Source organism: Eretmochelys imbricata, chromosome 2 (genome assembly GCF_965152235.1).
Source record: "Eretmochelys imbricata isolate rEreImb1 chromosome 2, rEreImb1.hap1, whole genome shotgun sequence".
In the NCBI taxonomy this organism is placed as follows: Eukaryota; Metazoa; Chordata; order Testudines; family Cheloniidae; genus Eretmochelys; species Eretmochelys imbricata.
The window spans coordinates 79,529,585-79,546,982 of NC_135573.1; the positions used below are offsets into that span (position 1 = coordinate 79,529,585).

Consider the following 17,398-nt stretch of genomic DNA (forward strand, 5'->3'; position numbering starts at 1 on the left):
CTCTCACCCTCTAGCCCACTCCCTCTTTAGTTGTCTATACAGAATGGACAAACTGCAACCCTACTCCTGCTCCACCCTGACAGCATTTAAGGTCCTGCTCTTCATTAGGCAAAGAGGGGACTTGAACCCCCTAAACCATTCCCCACCCTCCTTGAAGCAGCTCACTTGAGATCAGGCCAGGTGGGTCTTCTCCTCCCTTAGAGTGCAGAGGAAAGGGAGACAAGTTTTAAGCCATTCAGCTAGGAATAAATCAGCTGCATACAGGCCTGGATGTAGTATTGTCAAACCCACATTTGATTGAGTAACATGATTTTTAACTCCTGCTATAACCACTCTCACCCTGGAGAAGCTATAACCCTCACATGAATTTCAGCCCTGCCTAGGGGAACACCCAGCTGTCTGCTCTTCCCTAAGAAGTGGGGAAGGCAGCCAGTCAATCAGGGCTGCTGCAGGAAGCAAGCAGCACTCCCTCATGCCTCAGGCAGAAAGGAGAGGAGGAAAGAGCCCAGCACTGCTGCTGTTGCTGCCACCTCACCCTGCAACCCCAGGCCTGGGAAAAGGGGGGTGGGGTGGAGCTTCCATCTGCACTAGGCCAGGGAAGGGGCAAGGAAACTGGTGTAGCTGTCCTCTCAGGCCTGGGAGAGGCATGAAGAATGCCCAGGGCTGCAGTGGAGAAGAGGTGGGGTTAGAGGTGGCACAGAAATAGTTAATCAGAATTTTGGGAGTGGGGAAGAAGCAGGCAGCATTTTACACAAATCTACTCTGCTCACATTTAGATTCCAGCCAGAGCCCCTGCTGCAAGAGCCAAAGTTATCTTACTCCATAAACTCAGGAGAGTTGGCCACACCAATTGACAGGCAGGGATGCAAAAGGGAAATTTAAAAATAAAATAAAAAAAACTTACCCCACACTGGAGTCTTTAAAAAAAACTCATGCATACTGGGACATGATTTTTTGGGGTTAGGCTTTTTGAACATTTGGGGTTGGTAACACTGCATTTCAGGGGTCTCCCTCTATCCTCCCAGAAGCCAAAATGTCCTTTCAACCCTTTCACAGCTGCTAGGTAACAGGGCCATCCTTACACATCAAAAGCAAAGTTAGGCAAGAGTATCTTAACTGGCCCCAGTAGGTACCCCTTGACAGAGAACTCCCACTGCCCTTATCCCAGCCTCTGGAGTATTGCCATCAACCGGGAGTTCTAATGACTGACAGATCTCCGAGCTGGAGGTTATGAATCTGAAACACCAGTCATGCCATGAGCAGATATAGATAAGCAGTTTCCAAGTCAGTGGAAACCAGAAAGTGTCCTTATCACTGGCTGCTACAGGAAATGGCACTATCAATTTTCGATGCGATACTATATGACTGGGTCAGCCAGTTTAGACCTACACAAGACCGTAGCCCCTCCCTTCCTTGCTTTCTCAGTGGGAACAGTAGTGTCCGACCCTTTCAAGGACCGAATATATTTTTTTCAGAAAGGAGATGGGGCTAGATGCTACGGTCAGGGTAGAGGCTGTGCTCTGCTTGCCCATTTGCACCACTCAGATGACACAAAGGAAGGGGAAACCTGCTGCACATCCCCAATGAGCCTTCACCTACCTATGCCCAGGGCATTTTCTCTGCTTTGGAAAGGGTTGCAAAACTCAAACTGGCCCTGCAGCTATTTTAGGCTAATTACATCCTACTCATACTGGGTATCCTGGTTTCATACAAGGACCTGAGTGGCTGGAGAAAGATTAGAAATTCTGACTGGACTTCAGCAGCTGCAAAAATGCTCTGGTGTGGACTGGTCAAACACTCAAGAAGATTCCTTTCAGAACATCCTCCCCAACCCCTCCCCTCTACAGAGCAGGGGTTTACACTGCTTTTAGTTTTACACAACTAAAGTTCAAAGGAAGCTAAATATGGACATGTTGCAGCTACAGATCTTCTGCCTATCCTCCTTCCTCTGCATTAGAGAGCTATAGTCACTCTGCCTGGATCAAACACTGAGCCACAGGAAAAAAAGAAAAAAAGGGGGTGGGGGAAGGAGAGCTCAGCCTTGCTCCTGACACTGAAAACACAGGAGAACCTCAGAGTTATGAACACCTGAGGAATGGAGGTTGTTCGTAACTCTGAACAAAACATTATGGTGGTTCTTTCAAAAGTTGACAGCTGAACATTGGCTTAATACAGCTTGGAAACTTTACTATGCAGAAGAAAAATGCTGCTTTTAACCATCTCAATTTAAACGAAACAAGCACAAAAAGTTTCCTTACCTTGTCAAATCTTTTATTTAAACTTTCCCTTTTTTTTTTAGTAGTTTACATTTAATACAGTATTGTGCTGTATTTGCTGCTTTTTTTTGGGTCTCTGCTGCTTCCTGATTGTGTTCTGGTTCCAAATGAGGTGTGTGGCTGACTGGTCAGTTCGTAATTGAGGTTCTACTGCTAATTTCAACTGATGCACTGGGACATGGAGGAGTGTCACCAAGATGCAGCCCAAGCAGATTCACACTTTTGGTGTTCCTCAGGCACTAATTTAGGATGGGACAAGGGAGAGGGTGAAGAACAACAGGTTTTTCAAAACATTAAAGAATTATGTAGGAAAGATCTGAGGTGGACAAAGTGAAGTTTTCATACATTTCTTCCTCTGATGGACAATTAAATTGAGTCTGTTCAATTAAACACCTAACCTGCAAATTAGTCTGAAAGAATTCTAGAAGACGCATAGTGGTGCGAGAATGCAAGAGAACATACTTCAATAAAATCAAAGTGACTTAAGACAGAGCAAAGAGCAGCTCTAGCGAACTATTTTCCTTCCTTAGAATTATGCCTTTACTTTTACTACTGTCCTTCTTGACAATTCCAAAATGATCAACTGTTTTTCAAAAGAATCTCTTCCCTGCACAATTCAGCACACTGTGTAGAAGTAACAACTCAGCTGAATTGCTTTTATAAGTTACCCCATCCCCAACCAATCACTATTCACAAGATGTCAAAAGATTTAATGTATTAAAACACAATCTCACACAGCTCTACGGGAATTCCTCCCCTTTCTCTATCTTCTCCCTATTCTTATTGGCAGGATTATTAGTTTCCACACTTGGGAATGGCTATAATTCAGTAATTGCACCAGAGATTTTTCTTTTCAAAAGGTACTCACTTCACATTATTCAGGTCTGAGCCATCTCTCTCTTTCTCTCTCGCACACACACAGTATCTATTCATTTATAAAATACACAGCCCTTTCCAACTTGTGGGAGTACAAGTAAGGAACCTATACAAACAACTTTAATTATTAAAGCTGTCACACCAAACAACTCAAAACATAACTGACAGATTTTGGCAGTAAACCAATATGAATTGGCTTTCAAGTTACTGAGAAACAGATGAGGTGTCAGATTCACTCCAAACAGATTTAACTATTGTGTAAGTCAATGTGCAGGAACTGTAACTGTGTAGGAACTTAACTGTTTAGAGAGGTACGTGAACAGTTTGTAAGGTACATCTTTGTAGGTGACGAATCTAAGTACTAGAAATGAATGGCACTGTACTCTGTAAGTGTTGCAATCATACCATGACCTGGACAATGTTTAAGGGGTCCATTATATGGACATACAATTCACTTAAAGATATTATAACCTATGCATATTCTAGACAATTATATTGTCGTCGTATGTTCCCAGCATTAAGTTAGTAAACTGGTCATCCATAAGTATCAACATCCTTCATAATAATAAACTGCCAAAGATTAGAGAAAATTACCCTGAGTTGCATCTCTTTCAGATATAAAAGGAAGTCTTAAAAATCAAAGTAAAGGTTACTGATATAGGCCAAGGTAAGGATGTTGAGCTCCCTGGCCCAAAATGCATATATTTAAATCATTTAAGGCCCTATCTAAAACCAACTGAAGACAATGGAGAGAGACCCATTGACTCCAATGGGTTTTATATCAGGACCTTAAGCTCCCATGTGTTCTACTTTATGAAGGAAATATACAGACACACCAACAATAAAAAAATTAAAGCCTGTTCAGATTTAAAAAAAGCTTTTGCTCTTGATTAAATACTACATTAACCTAGCACAGCTATGGGTTTATATTCTGAAGGTCAACAAATATTTTACATTTCAATTGTAATTTTTTAGGCTATTTCTATTAAGGAGTTCCTTGCTGATTTTGTTCTTAATTTTTGTATAAATACAGACTTCAATGGGCATGTGTTTAACCAATCAAAATATTTAAAATAAAGCAAACCACAGCTTCCTGTACATATAACTCTGGTGTGATTACCATGATTAAGAGATAACTGCATCTCTTCTCATTCATTTCTGAAGCATCAATTTTCAAAAACACTGAAGATTGCGTATTTCCTAGCATGAGATGGAGTAAAGTTACCCACTATTATTTTTAATAAAATAATTGCTTTAATGCAGTATTTAAAATAATTTTAAACATCTGGTCAATAAGATACAGTACACAAATATGGAAAAATGCTGCACTTTACGTAAAAAGTAAAGCTAAGCATTTAATTATACAAAACAATTTTGCCTGATGCCACCAATATCTTGCAAACTACAGCTTCATTGTCAAAAGTACTGCTTTTTATATATACGCTATATGTACACAAATAATTTACAGCAATTTACTAACTGTTTACTATTGTCCCAACACAAAAACATGACTGATTCGAAACATACTGTATTTGGTAAGGGTCTGCAGTGGTCCTAGTGATCGAGCATATGGTTAAGTGTCATTTTTTTTCACTTGAGCATGCCAAATAACTGTAGGAAGCCTTTTCCTTAAATTTCAGCAGGAAGGCATTCAATACACAGCCCCTGCCTTCCCTGCTAGTTGTGTCAGACAGCCATGCTATACAGTGCTGTGTCATGGGGTATGTGATGCAGTAGGAGGAAGGGATTTTCCCTTCTCCAACAAGGCAGCTTTCACTGGATCATCAAATGCAGAAAAGAAACTATTCCAACAGTACTAAGAAACTGGAGTCACCTTCACTGAATGGGAATTACACAACTGGTTAAACCATTTAGTTTACATTTTTGAGACAATCCCCTGATCACTAATATATTCTGCACATCTTTGCTGTAGCATCTGCACATCAGTTAAATTTACATTCTCAATAAAGCAATGAAAGCTTTGCACCTTGCAGATGCTACCCTCCCTCTTAAAAAAGGAACTATTTTCTGACTGTATAGTCTAAGAATATTTAACATTTTAAATAGCCTTTTCTGCAGAAAGCCAGTGCAGGCTGCTTTTGACTGTTCAATTTTTTTGTTCAAGGTTTAATTGAACTTACTGCTAGTTTAGATGACTAGCAAAGGAAAATCTACCAGATCTAGTTTCCCCATTTCTTTTTAGGCTCCTTTTCTCATTCTGGTCTTTCACTAGCTAGGTCCAGGTTTCCTCAACACTGAAGCTCACACTATCCAAACCATAGGCTGTGAACCTCGTGGCAGGAGCTTGTGCATTTATACTCACATTCCTCTTGGCTGAGTCTTCCTTTGGAGGCAATAAGGAAAAGTGAGCTTACTTCATACATCCCTTTGCTTGCTCCGTCATTCCTTGAAAACTGGCTTTTAGAAATAGTTACAGCAACTAATTCCAAAACTAGGAAATGTAAAGAGATGCAGAGTCAGGTAGGCGATACACTAGTATGTTGATTGATTGCTGGCTCATGATTAGATACATTCACCAGGCTACGTAGTGCCTTGAAATTTGTTTTCCTAAATAAGGTTGGATTGGAGGAAGGCTTTGGAGTACTGAAGCAAGTGACGTAGATAACTTGGTATACATCTTAAGTCTTTAGTCTGCAAGAGTTAAATGCATGCAGGTGGGCTGAGTACTTGTGTGCTCGGTGTCTTCACTGTTTTACAGATTGGTTTAACTCGAATTTGATTAATTTTTAAAAAACCCTCCAGGTGCTAAATTAGGTATTTAATACAAATGTGTATCTGTAAACAAAAGATATCCTTATAACGGATTATTTCCCACAAATTGAATTTCAGGACAGTGCAACAATGCTTCAGTGTTTTCTTTGGCAGTAGACAGCAAGAAATGAAATGCAAGATTTGAATCATCACTTGAGAAGAGCACGGTACAAGGCTAGAGAACGCTTCATCTCCCTCTCTTGTTCCATGCAGAATATCAAGTCCCTGAGACAGACACGTGTTATTCTTGGACGAAACAACTGTTTTGTAAGACTAACACCAGATGATCCAGAAGCAACTGCACTGCCATTCAAGCCCTAAACAGGGTTGGGGAGAAGAGAGAAAAGAGAAAGTTAAAATGAATTATTTTTCAAAATACATGTCACTTTATTCTGAATGGGCTAGACTGCTGAAGTCATGTAAAGGCAGACAAAATCTAGCATGTTGATATTCAGCTTTATGTATGTTTTTGTAAGAGAGAAACCTGCAATCCATAAATCCCATTTCTACATAACCTATGACAATTTATCTTTTGCAATTTAATTACTGTCTGCCATTTTAATTGGCTATTTCAACAATTGGAAGAAAATATATCACTCTAAACACTACGATTAATTGCATTTTCACTACAGATACAGATCAGTGAGTGCTTTTACAGACAAAAACCATGCTGAAAGCCACCTAATTACACAATAGCAGAGTTGAGGAAAACTCTGAAATTTTGGTTTGCAAGAAACTGACATTTTAAAATTTGGTTTTGGTCTAATCAGGACCAAAACTAAGTTTCTTTAACATCTGCTATAAACCAAACATTCCAAATTTCTTTTATTTTGGACAAGCTGAAACATGGTGTTTCCAAAAACAAGACCCCCACCCACCCATCCATACAGTTCCTTGACAGCTGGAGTGAAATTAAGATGTTTGTCAGTTTCACGGTTGATCACCACTGAATAGCAGCTGATTTCCAGGGCAGGGAACAACAGGTCCCCTTAAGCTTCAGGGCTCCCCCAATCTATCAGCATAACTGGCCTGCCAAAGACCATGGAAGCCCAGGCTTCCTAGCATCCCTGCCAGCCAGAGTTCTGTCAGAATGAACCTTGCCTGTGATTCAACAAAATTCCACAACCTGAACCATGTTTGCAAAACATTTTGGGTTCACTGAACCAACATTTTCTGTTTTGTCAGAAAATTTCCAAGCTGCTGTACACAAAAGAATGGGTATGTATGGCAGAGAATACCATAGGAATACATTATTTTGGGTAAAGACACAGTGAAGCCCTCATTCCCACCCACAACCACTCTTCTGCTTCAGATTTGGTCTTCTCTCAAAGACAGCTGTGTCTGAGAATGGACTCAAGTATTAACACATGGTAAACACAGCAAAGAGGAACTGGAACAGTATAACCATTCATGTACAGTCATTTGTCTAAAAGTGTTTAAAAATAATCCAGGAGATCCTATCATTCAAGACACAAAAAACCACACAGCCAGAGTATCTAAATGCTGGGAAGACATTCCTTGAATATGCAGTCTATCCATCTCCCAATCAGCAGGTTTATCTGGATATGAAAATCAAATTAAGAGGGGAAATTATGATTAGCTGTCGTACATTCAGGATGTTAGCAAGAACATATGTACGCAGCCAGCCCCCATTTTGAAACGAACAGAGATTAATTAATAGAAAAAAAAGGAAGATTACTATGAGCTACACAATTGACTGGCTACTTATCTTGGAGCCAATCTATACTATACAGCCAGTCTCTTATCACTACTGCAGGCTTCTTGGTAATGAATGCAATTTGTACAAATACAAGTGCTCAGACTTTAACTTCAACCAGGCGATGCCCACCAGCATCAATTCCACTTGGAGGTGGTGTTACTTGGATGCAATCTTAACTATTGTCAATCCTTATTCTAACAGTCTCTGTGAAACTTCCCCAAAATGGGGCTTTATCACCTTGGCTTAAAAATAACTGATTAAAAACAAGCCAGTGAAGGACAGTCCACAGCAATGAATTAGATATTTATGCCATAAGGAGAGACTTTACATTAAAGAACATTTAAATTTATAAGCTAAAATACATTAAAAGGTACTTTCACTAGATATTAGACAATGATTTGCAGAAAATTAAGCAGTATTTCTTACTAGCAACATGCACAGAATTAAGCATTGTTTCATTTGTTTTACAGTCATTACTATTAAAAACTATGAAATGCCATCATTTGAAACTTTCACGTTGTTAAATGGCTTGGAACAAACGTGTGTGTGGGGAAGACTGCTGGCCACGTAGCATAAAGAGGGCATTGCTGGCCTGGTAAGACACAAAAGGGTCACAGTTCAAGTTTGTCATATGACAACCCTGAAGGATCCAGGGAAAAGATAGCTCTGCAGTGCAGCTGCCAGCACAGAGTTGAAAAGGAGGTCAATCCAACAGGATGCAGCAGAAGGCTCAAGGCAATGTTATAAATGAAACAAACCCCCGGGGATTTTCAGTAACCCAACAGCAATGTCCTTTATAATTCAAAGAACTTCATGGAGGTGAAAACATTCTCTCTAGATGTGAAGTCTTACCTTTAAAAAATAAACACATACATCCTCTCTATCTTATTCATTCCCTTGGAAAAACGGGGCATACATCTCAAATCGCCAACCTCTGTTTGAGAGCTGTCAATATTGCAAGCTGTTATAAGGAAGCGGGAGAGCTAACCTGTCCGGGTTCAAGGAGTTTTGTTTTTCATCTTTTTGAAAAGAGTTATAAATTTAGTTTATTCTTAAAGTCTGGAGTCCTTGGAAATCATATCTAGTGCACCCTGCAACTGGGAAATTGCATTACAAAAGAATGTAATCAGACAAAAACAAGCTCATAATAGACTGTAGTCTATTAAGGCAGTAAATTCACACTTCCAACTTCATAAGACAGCTGTCATCTATTATACAAATCTTTATCAATAAGCTACTTGAGTACAAAATTCTTGTGGCCTTTCAAATGGCTACTGAACATATCCAAAGGAACAGCCACTAGGTTCTCCAAATTCACTTCCGGGAAAGTTCAGGCCACTGCATGTTTATTTGAAAAGAAACAGATCAAAGCCCAGATTTTTAAAAGGTAATTAGGCATTGCTGCACTCAACACTGCAGCGCTTAACTGATTTAGGAGCCTAAATCTCATTTTCAAATGGGATTTAGGCACTTAGTTTAAATTCTGTTGATTGCCAATGAGATTTTGGGTCTTAAGAGATTAAATACCTTTACAAATATGGGCTTAAGTCATATTTAGTCTGTTACTGTGCTTTAACAGGCAATTTGGGTCAGGCCACTCACATCTCTGAAGAGGTAACTGTTGGTTCTGCAAAAGGAATGAATCTGTTTGGAATGACACCTACCATGGAATGCGGTGTTGCTTTGAGGCTACAGCAGATAGAAACCTCCTTTAAAGTACAAGTTAGCTGCAGAGCACATACTAGCAAAACCTCAGATACGCAGCACTCCAGTTCCCTCTTGGTTTGCCCTTCCCCACCCGCAGCAACTTTTTGTGCTTTCATATTTTGATTTAAACCGGGGAGCAAGTGAGGAAAAAATGGAAGTGTCTGTACTGACACTTTTTACCTCTAAGGGTATTGCTTTCAAAGCAAAACATCTGTGTTTTTGGTACCTCAGAAAAACTGGTATTCTGCGCCTACAAGTTCGTGCTCAAATTGTGCACCGAGAATAGCTAATTGCAGCAGTGTGTCTGCATCTGTCAAGAACAAAAGAAAACTGGCACAATTCACTGCTAATGCCAAAGACCTGGAGTCAAGACTACGTGGATTTTTGATACTTAGAGCCATATCTGTAGGTGACACTCTAGGGAAAGTGCTCTCTGCAGAGTAACTGCCAGAAGAATCCTCTACTGCTGCTCTGTGAGGGAGAAGATTAAGATGCCTCTTGTCAGGATTGGTGTGAGCCCTATTTGGACATTGGCTGGCAGTTACTGACCCACCCTCCTTCCTGGTCTTTCCCCTCCCAACCCTAGATGCCTGCACACCAGCTCCCGCCTCTGCTTTGCAGAGCTTACCTGCAAACAGGTAAGACATATCAGCCCTGCAGGCACCAGCCTGAACTCTGTCTTGGAGTCTGCATTAGTGGTAGTTTTCAAACAGGAAGGACGTGTCCTCTTCCATCTCGTACTTCCTCCACTCACTCTAGAAATGGTATGTATGCCATGCTAAGAAACTTAACCAAACAGAACAATTTAAAAAGAGGATATAAATCCCTTCTATAGGGAATTCCCACCTATCTTCTGTCTTACAGCAACAGATCTAACTAAGATCAGGGCGCCATTCTACTAGGCCCCAAACATGGACCGTGGAAGACTAACCTCTCCGGGGTGGGGTCTATGACAACAACAAGGTGGGAGAGGAAGCAGAGGTATATACAAGTGAAATGACTGCCCAAAGTCAAAGCAGGTCAGTGGCAGAATACGGAACAGAACCCAAGATTTCTGACTCCCAGGCCAGTGCCCTAACCAGCAAACCCAGCCTCTCTCTTTTCTGAGAAAATGTTTAAGATGACATGTTATTGGAAGAATTGTATCAATGCAAATCAAAAATGGCTCAGCAGTATCCACAGAGGAGACCGAACTCCCCTGGACGGTGGGAAATACAAGCACCTTTCCCTTCAAAAGAGCTTTTAATCAATGCAAATGTGATTTCATAAAAAATATAAAGCGGTATGTACCCACTGCATATGGACAAGTTTTTGAACAATTACGATTTCACCTAAATCTATTGACAATTTCTCTCCCCAACATAGTAAAAAGGTGGGATGCTTAAAGTGAATGAGAGTCACAAGCAAGGCCAGCTGAATAACTGCCCTTCCCTCCCACTCCAAGTATTTGCATTTTTACCAATGCGAAGCACAAATGGAGAGTTATCTAGTCAAAGGTGTAATCTCAAGTGAAGAGAGGTTTGAGACAGAATGACGAAGCACCAGGCAGTTTGAACAGATGAGGAAGTCGGCTTTGAAATCAGTTAGTGGAATAGTTAAGAAACCCCATTAAATTAATTTTTCTTAAAAAAGCGCAGAACAAACTCACTCCCTCCTCTAACTTGAAGATCGAGCCTAACAGAGTAAGATCCCTGTTGTGGGCAGCAGCAGATATATTGAGGGTAAAGGATACCCAGTTCCTTATACAGATGGCCTGATCGCCAGACAGGCCAGAGCCATTTTCTCAAAGCCCCAAACCTCTCTCTCACCTCCACTCCTGTGGTGGAATTAACACTTGAAGAAATAGCTGGTAGACTGCAACTATGGAGAACTTGCTAACACAGTGACACATTCTGGCTTTTCCCATAGCTGCCCCCTGATGTTCTCTACACTGGGGTGGCAGAGGGGGAAAGGGGCCCAGGGCTGTCCAGCTTCATAGCTTTTGAAGATTTCACAAGAATCTGGAAATCCTCAAGCTACTGCCTTAGGGCAGCTTTGATGTCACCTTACAGGAACTCTCCAATTGCTAATCTGAAAATTGCAGGAGAGGGAGACACCCCCCATCAAAATACCTACTGGGGTACGCAAAGGACAGACATGTGGCCATATCCATATGTTGGGAACAATTATAGCATGAGGTATTGAAACCAGAGGAAGATAGACATAAGCTAGCAGATCCAAGAGAGTGTGCATTAGTCTCCACAAGGCAGTTATAATTAGAGAATTACCACACTACATCTACTACCATATCCTATATGTAATAGTTTGTTAAAGAATTATGGCTCTTTACGGAATTTATCTGAAATGAAAACTGGAGCAGCACTGCTTGTATCCAGATAGAAGGAAACCACACAGTCAGTGACCCGCTTAGTCTTTGTGACTATAGTCACAGAGAATTGTAGGACTGAAAGGGACCACAATAGGTCATATAGTCCAGTCCTCTGCATTCAAGACAGGACTAAGTAATAACTAGCCCATTACTGAAGGTGTTTGTCTAACCTGTTCTTAAAACCCTTCAGTGACGGAGATTTCACAACTTCCCTAGGCAATTTGTTCTAGTGCTTAACTACCCTGACAGTTGGGAAGTTTTTCCTAACATTAACTTAAATCTCCTTTGCTGCAATTTTAAGCCATTGCTTCTTGTCCTATCCTCAGAGGCTGAGTACAATTTTTCACCCTCCTCCTCCCTGTAACAATCTTTTATGTACTTGAAAACTTATGGCCCCCCTCAGTCTTCTGATCTCCAGACTAAACAAACCCATTTTTTTCAATCTTTCCTCATAAGTCATGTTTTCTAAATTTTTAATCATTTTTGTTGCTCCTCTTGACTTTCTCCAATTTGTCCACATCTTTCCTGAAATACGGTGCTCAGAACTAGACAATACTCCAATTGAGGCCTTACCACCACAGAGTGGAAGAATTACTTCTTGTGTCTTGCTGACCACACTCCTCCTGATACATCCCAGAATGATTTTTGCTTTTTTGGCAACATTGAGACACTGGTGACTCATTTAGCTTGTGATCCACTATAACCCCCATATCCCTTTCTGCAGTACTCCTTCCTAGACAGTCATTTCCTATTTTGTATGTGTTCCATTGATTATTCCTTTCTAAGTAGAATAATTTGCATTTACTTCAGACTATTTCTCCAGATCATTTTGAATTTTAATCCTATCTTCCAAAGCGCTTGCAATCCTTCCAGCTCTGTATCATCTGCAAATTATCTAAAATTATTTGTGAAGATATTGAACAGAACGGGACCCAGGACCAATCTCTGCAGGAACCCACTTGATTATGCACTTTCAGTTTGACAGTGAACCACTGATAACTACTCTCTGGGAACGTTTTTCCAACCAGTTATGCACACACCTTCTAGTAGAGCCATCTAGATTATACTTCCCTAGTTTATGAGAAGGTCATGTGAGACAATATCAAAAGCCTTAATAAATCAAAGATACACCACATCTACCGCTCCCCCTATCCACAAGGCTAGATACCCTCTCAAAGAAGGATATAAGGTTGGTTTGACATGATTTATTCCTGACAAACCCAGGCTGTTGCTTATCTTCTAGGTGTTTGCAAATTGATTGCTCGATTATTTGCTCCATTATCCTTCCGGGTATTGAAGTTAAGCTGACTGGTCTAATTCCCTGGGTTGTCCTTATTCCCTTTTTCTAGATGGGTACTATATTTGCCCTTTTCCAGTCCTCTGGAATCTCTCCTATCTTCCATAAATCTGGCTGCAGGCACCGGCTGAAAGTTTTATATTTAAGGTATCAAGTAGACAACCCTTCATCTTGCCTTCTTTCTGTAAGAATAAGAATCCTTTATGTACCAGTGAACTTATCGTAAGACACCATGTGATAAGTCAGAAAGCATATAATTACTACTGCCAGGATGATTTTGGTACAGAGTGAAGAGAACAAACTGTTCCATAAGATTTTAGGGTTCCAAATAAAAACTTTTACTGACCTATAAATCAGTTACATCTACCACTCTTGTTAGATTTTTCTTAAGAAATATTGGTTTGAAAGTCTCCAGTGAACCCAGAGCTTTCTCTGGCATTTGTTATGAGCCAACAGTTCAGTACTTGAATTGTACCTCAAAAGGCATGAGTGAAGAGTTTGACACTACAGTGGTGGCGATTATGAAGTAAGAATACCAAAGTTTGTACTGTAATTATCTCCATTTTAAGCGATTCAGTCTCCAAGATCTTAAGTGAAAGTAAGTGTAACCAATTTAAATGGTAAGACTACAGACTTCTGGAATATGTGGCTCCAAAGTACTGTTAATAGTGTTAGTGTTCAGAGCTACCTGCTCAGGACCTGATCAAACGCTCACTTACCTCAGTGACCCTTTCCACACAGAATTCCAGCTCAGGTTTAAAAATAACTAGTTGATAACAAGGTTATTTAAAAATTTAACCATTCCTAGCTATTTATGTATGTGCAGGTTTCAAAAGATTTCTTTAGAACTTTTCTATACGTTCACAGTAACTCTACTGTGTAGAAGCAGCAGAGACATAAGACAGTTAAGTTACAAGAGCTACACAAATACAGATCTGATATAGCTGCTGTTCATAATACATCCTATATAGATAGTTAGGATAGGGCACTGGACTGGGATTTCAATCTCGGTGCAATTCCCAGTTCAGTCACAGACTTCATATGTGACCACAGGCAAGTCATTTATAATGGACACTGTGTCTAAGATCCCTATCTGTAAAATGCAGATAGCACTTCTCTAACCTCCCAGGCTGTTGAGAGGATACAATCCATTAATGATTGTTAGGTGTTCAGATACTACAGGGATGAAGGCCATATAAAAAGACAGGTTGGTTGAACTGTTGGTTAAATAGTTCATTATCTAAATGTAAAAGGAGAAACACTACCAAAAGTCAGCCACTTTTACATTAAAAAAATAATCAAATAAAGCTTGCACAATCTAGCCCATTGTAAGTCATTGGGACTATTCCTGCCAGTCCTCACCAAAATGACAAAGGATCACAGTGTAGCCCATAGAAAGTGAAACAAATCCATGCTTCTCAGTGACACCAAAGTCGATTACAGCAATTCTGCTTCTTTGTGCCCTACTCTGATAAATCTTGGTTTGCTAATAGTCCTTGTGTCCACAAAACTGGCTAGAATGCTCTCTCAAACTGTATTTAATGTATTAAAAACTGATTTTTTTAAAATATAAACTTGTTTAAAAAGGAGACAGTTATAGACCTTGAGTGTAGATCAAGTTGAAGTCAAGCTTAGATCTCTATTTCCAGGCTGTTTCTCATACAGCTAAAAACAACCATGTATATTTATGATGTTATCTTTTGTTTAAAAAGGAGCTTCACTACACTGTCAAAGATCTACAGAACAGAACAAAATATTGAGCTACATTTTCCCCCTCAGATTTCATTGTGACACTTTTACAAGTCCTTTCAAGTACAGGCAACAACATGTTTTACATATTGAAACAAAATTACTGCAAATGTAATGTCAGTTTATTCACTGTTATGCTCAAGATTCATGTACGCATGTCCCTTTCTATGGCTACATCAGATGCCTAATCTGTACCTGGAGGTAATGAATACTGTACAAATGTGTCATGTTAGTTAATAGACAATTATTAAGATGAAGTTTTCTGGCTCTTTGCCACATCATTTTAAGCAATATATTGTCAACTACATTATAAATCTCTTGACCCGTCACATGTCATCAACATTTATGTGTTACCAATAAGTTCAGCCTAAAGCTACAGTGCAATTAGTCATTTAAATTGCAGATATATTTCACACATAAGAAAAGAATTAAGTTAATCTCTATACACAGAGAACACACTATGGGCCAATGAGCTGCATTCCTTAAATATATAAATGGCAGCCTCGAATATCTTTGTCTACTTGCATGGTAAAATATTATGTCAAGAGTATGGCCTAAACTGACAACTGCTAGGAAATTCAGAGCTGAAACTGAAACTACAGCCTTAACTGACAGCGGTGTGCTTGGCTCTTGCAGCAAAGTATATTCTTTGTTTCACGGTCTCCTTTTTATGACTGCAATATACTGCACCTCAGCTGGACAGGTGAGTTAAGACTAGGGCATGAAATCTTGAGTTGTCTGGTGGTTTTAAGGGTCTGTATATGCGAAATGCACGTGTGTTAAAAAAACCATTCAAGTTTAAAGGACATCAGTAGTTAGAGTTTACAGCTACCGACGTTTAAGACCAGCTCATCTAGTCTGACCCCCGGCACAACTCAGGCCACCAACACCACCTAGCACCCGCATGCTAAACGCAAAAACTAAAATCAGTCACAAGTGTTACATCCCGCATTAGACTAATTACTGTGTGCCACAGGTAGAGAATAGGTGGGACCAAGGTGCATGAGCGCTCAACACCCCTGCAATGTCAGGGAAATGATTAAGTGAGATAGTTCCAGATAAACCTGGCAAATGACTTCTGCCCACATACTGCAGAGGAGGGCAACACCTTCCCCTCCACCCCTCAATCTCTGCTAATTCGACGTCGAAGAAAATTCCTTCCCAAGCTCACATACGGAAATCAGTTAGACTCTGAGCAGGAGAGCCCCAACCAGCCAAGAACAAGAGAGAATGCTCAGTGCCACCTCAGCACACTGGCCCACCCCTCCCGATGTCCCATCTCCATGCATGGCCCATTTCTGATGCTTTAGAGGAAGGAGATGAAACTTTCCTAGAATACGTCATGAGGGGGAATCCCTTCCTGACCTCTGCAGGTGGCCAACTGAAAACCTGAAGCATGAGTTTTGGGGAACATCAGATATAATCCATAATACAAGGAAGAGGAGAAACACCCTTAACATGCACTTCTGTAATAACAGTATCTGCATACTGGCTCAGTTCTCCAGAACATCTACTTGCACGTGTTAGAAGTTCACACCCAACTTAAAGTGACTGCTTTCAAAGTCACATGCTCAGCAGTTTTTAAGAAACTGTTTCAGCTGCATTAATGTGTACTAATGAATGGCATCAAGCAGCCGGCAGACTGATAGCTTGGAAACTGGGTACATCACATGATATACAAGCAGCAGCAACCCAGTTCTCATCTCCTATTAAACCAGTGATCTGAATTTAGTTCAGATTTAAATATAGTTGCATCTTAATCCAATATTTGAGTTGATGAACTATGTATACCCACACAAGAATACTTACAGTTCATAGAATATCAGGGTTGGAAGGGACCTCAGGAGGTCATCTAGTCCAACCCCCTGCTCAAAGCAGGGCCAATCCCCAATTTTTGCCCCAGATTTGTAAATGGCCCCCTCAAGGATTGAACTCACAACCCTAAGTTTAGCAGGCCAATGCTCAAACCAGTGAGCTATCCCTCCCCCCCCAAAGAGCTTGTCTAAACTACCAAGTTTTGTTGACAAAACTTATGTCGACACCCAAAAGTCGACAAAACAAAAATTGCCAAAGGGTGAACACACTTGCTCCCTCTGTCCACAGATCATGTCCACATTGGGGACACCATCGACAGGATGAGCAATGCATCGTGGGTATGTAGCCCACAGTGCCGCATTGTGGGAAGGAAGAGCTGATCCCTGTGCATCTTGGATTCTCTCAGAGTTCTCCCACAGCCCCCGCAGCTGCAGAGAGCCGCATCATGAGCAGCTCTGTGAGCTCTCCTTGCTGGGGAACAGCAAAGCAAACAGCCGTCTGTCGTCCTCCCCCTGCAGCGGCCATCTGCCTGCTGCCCTGCACTAGGAACAGCAGCAGAGCAGGAGCCTTCCAATTATTTGCTTTGTTTGTTCTCCAAAGGGAGCAGCAGACAGATACTTCCTGGAGCTTTGAAAGGGGAGGGGCGCATGCCTGCAGGGCAGCAGAGATCACTGAGCAGAGCAATCAGGACAGGCATTGTGGGATACTGGCAGAAGCCAGTTCTGTCGACAAAATAATCAGCAGTGTCTACACTGGCTCTGTCGACAATAAAGGGAGGAAAAAAGACAAAAGTCTCTCATAGGGGTGGAAGTTTTTTG

The 17,398-nt window shown here is 40.8% G+C and overlaps 1 protein-coding gene across 1 annotated transcript in view; it reads right to left on the reverse strand.

The window, feature by feature from the left end:
- Nucleotides 1-6,073: 6,073 nt before the first annotated feature.
- The window catches only part of TAF4B (TATA-box binding protein associated factor 4b), a 120,878-nt gene continuing 109,553 nt past the window's right edge, over nt 6,074-17,398 (reverse strand). The window contains exon 15 of the mRNA XM_077809043.1: nt 6,074-6,241. Within this exon, the coding sequence (XP_077665169.1) occupies nt 6,074-6,241 (168 nt within the window). The remainder of the gene's footprint in view (nt 6,242-17,398) is intronic.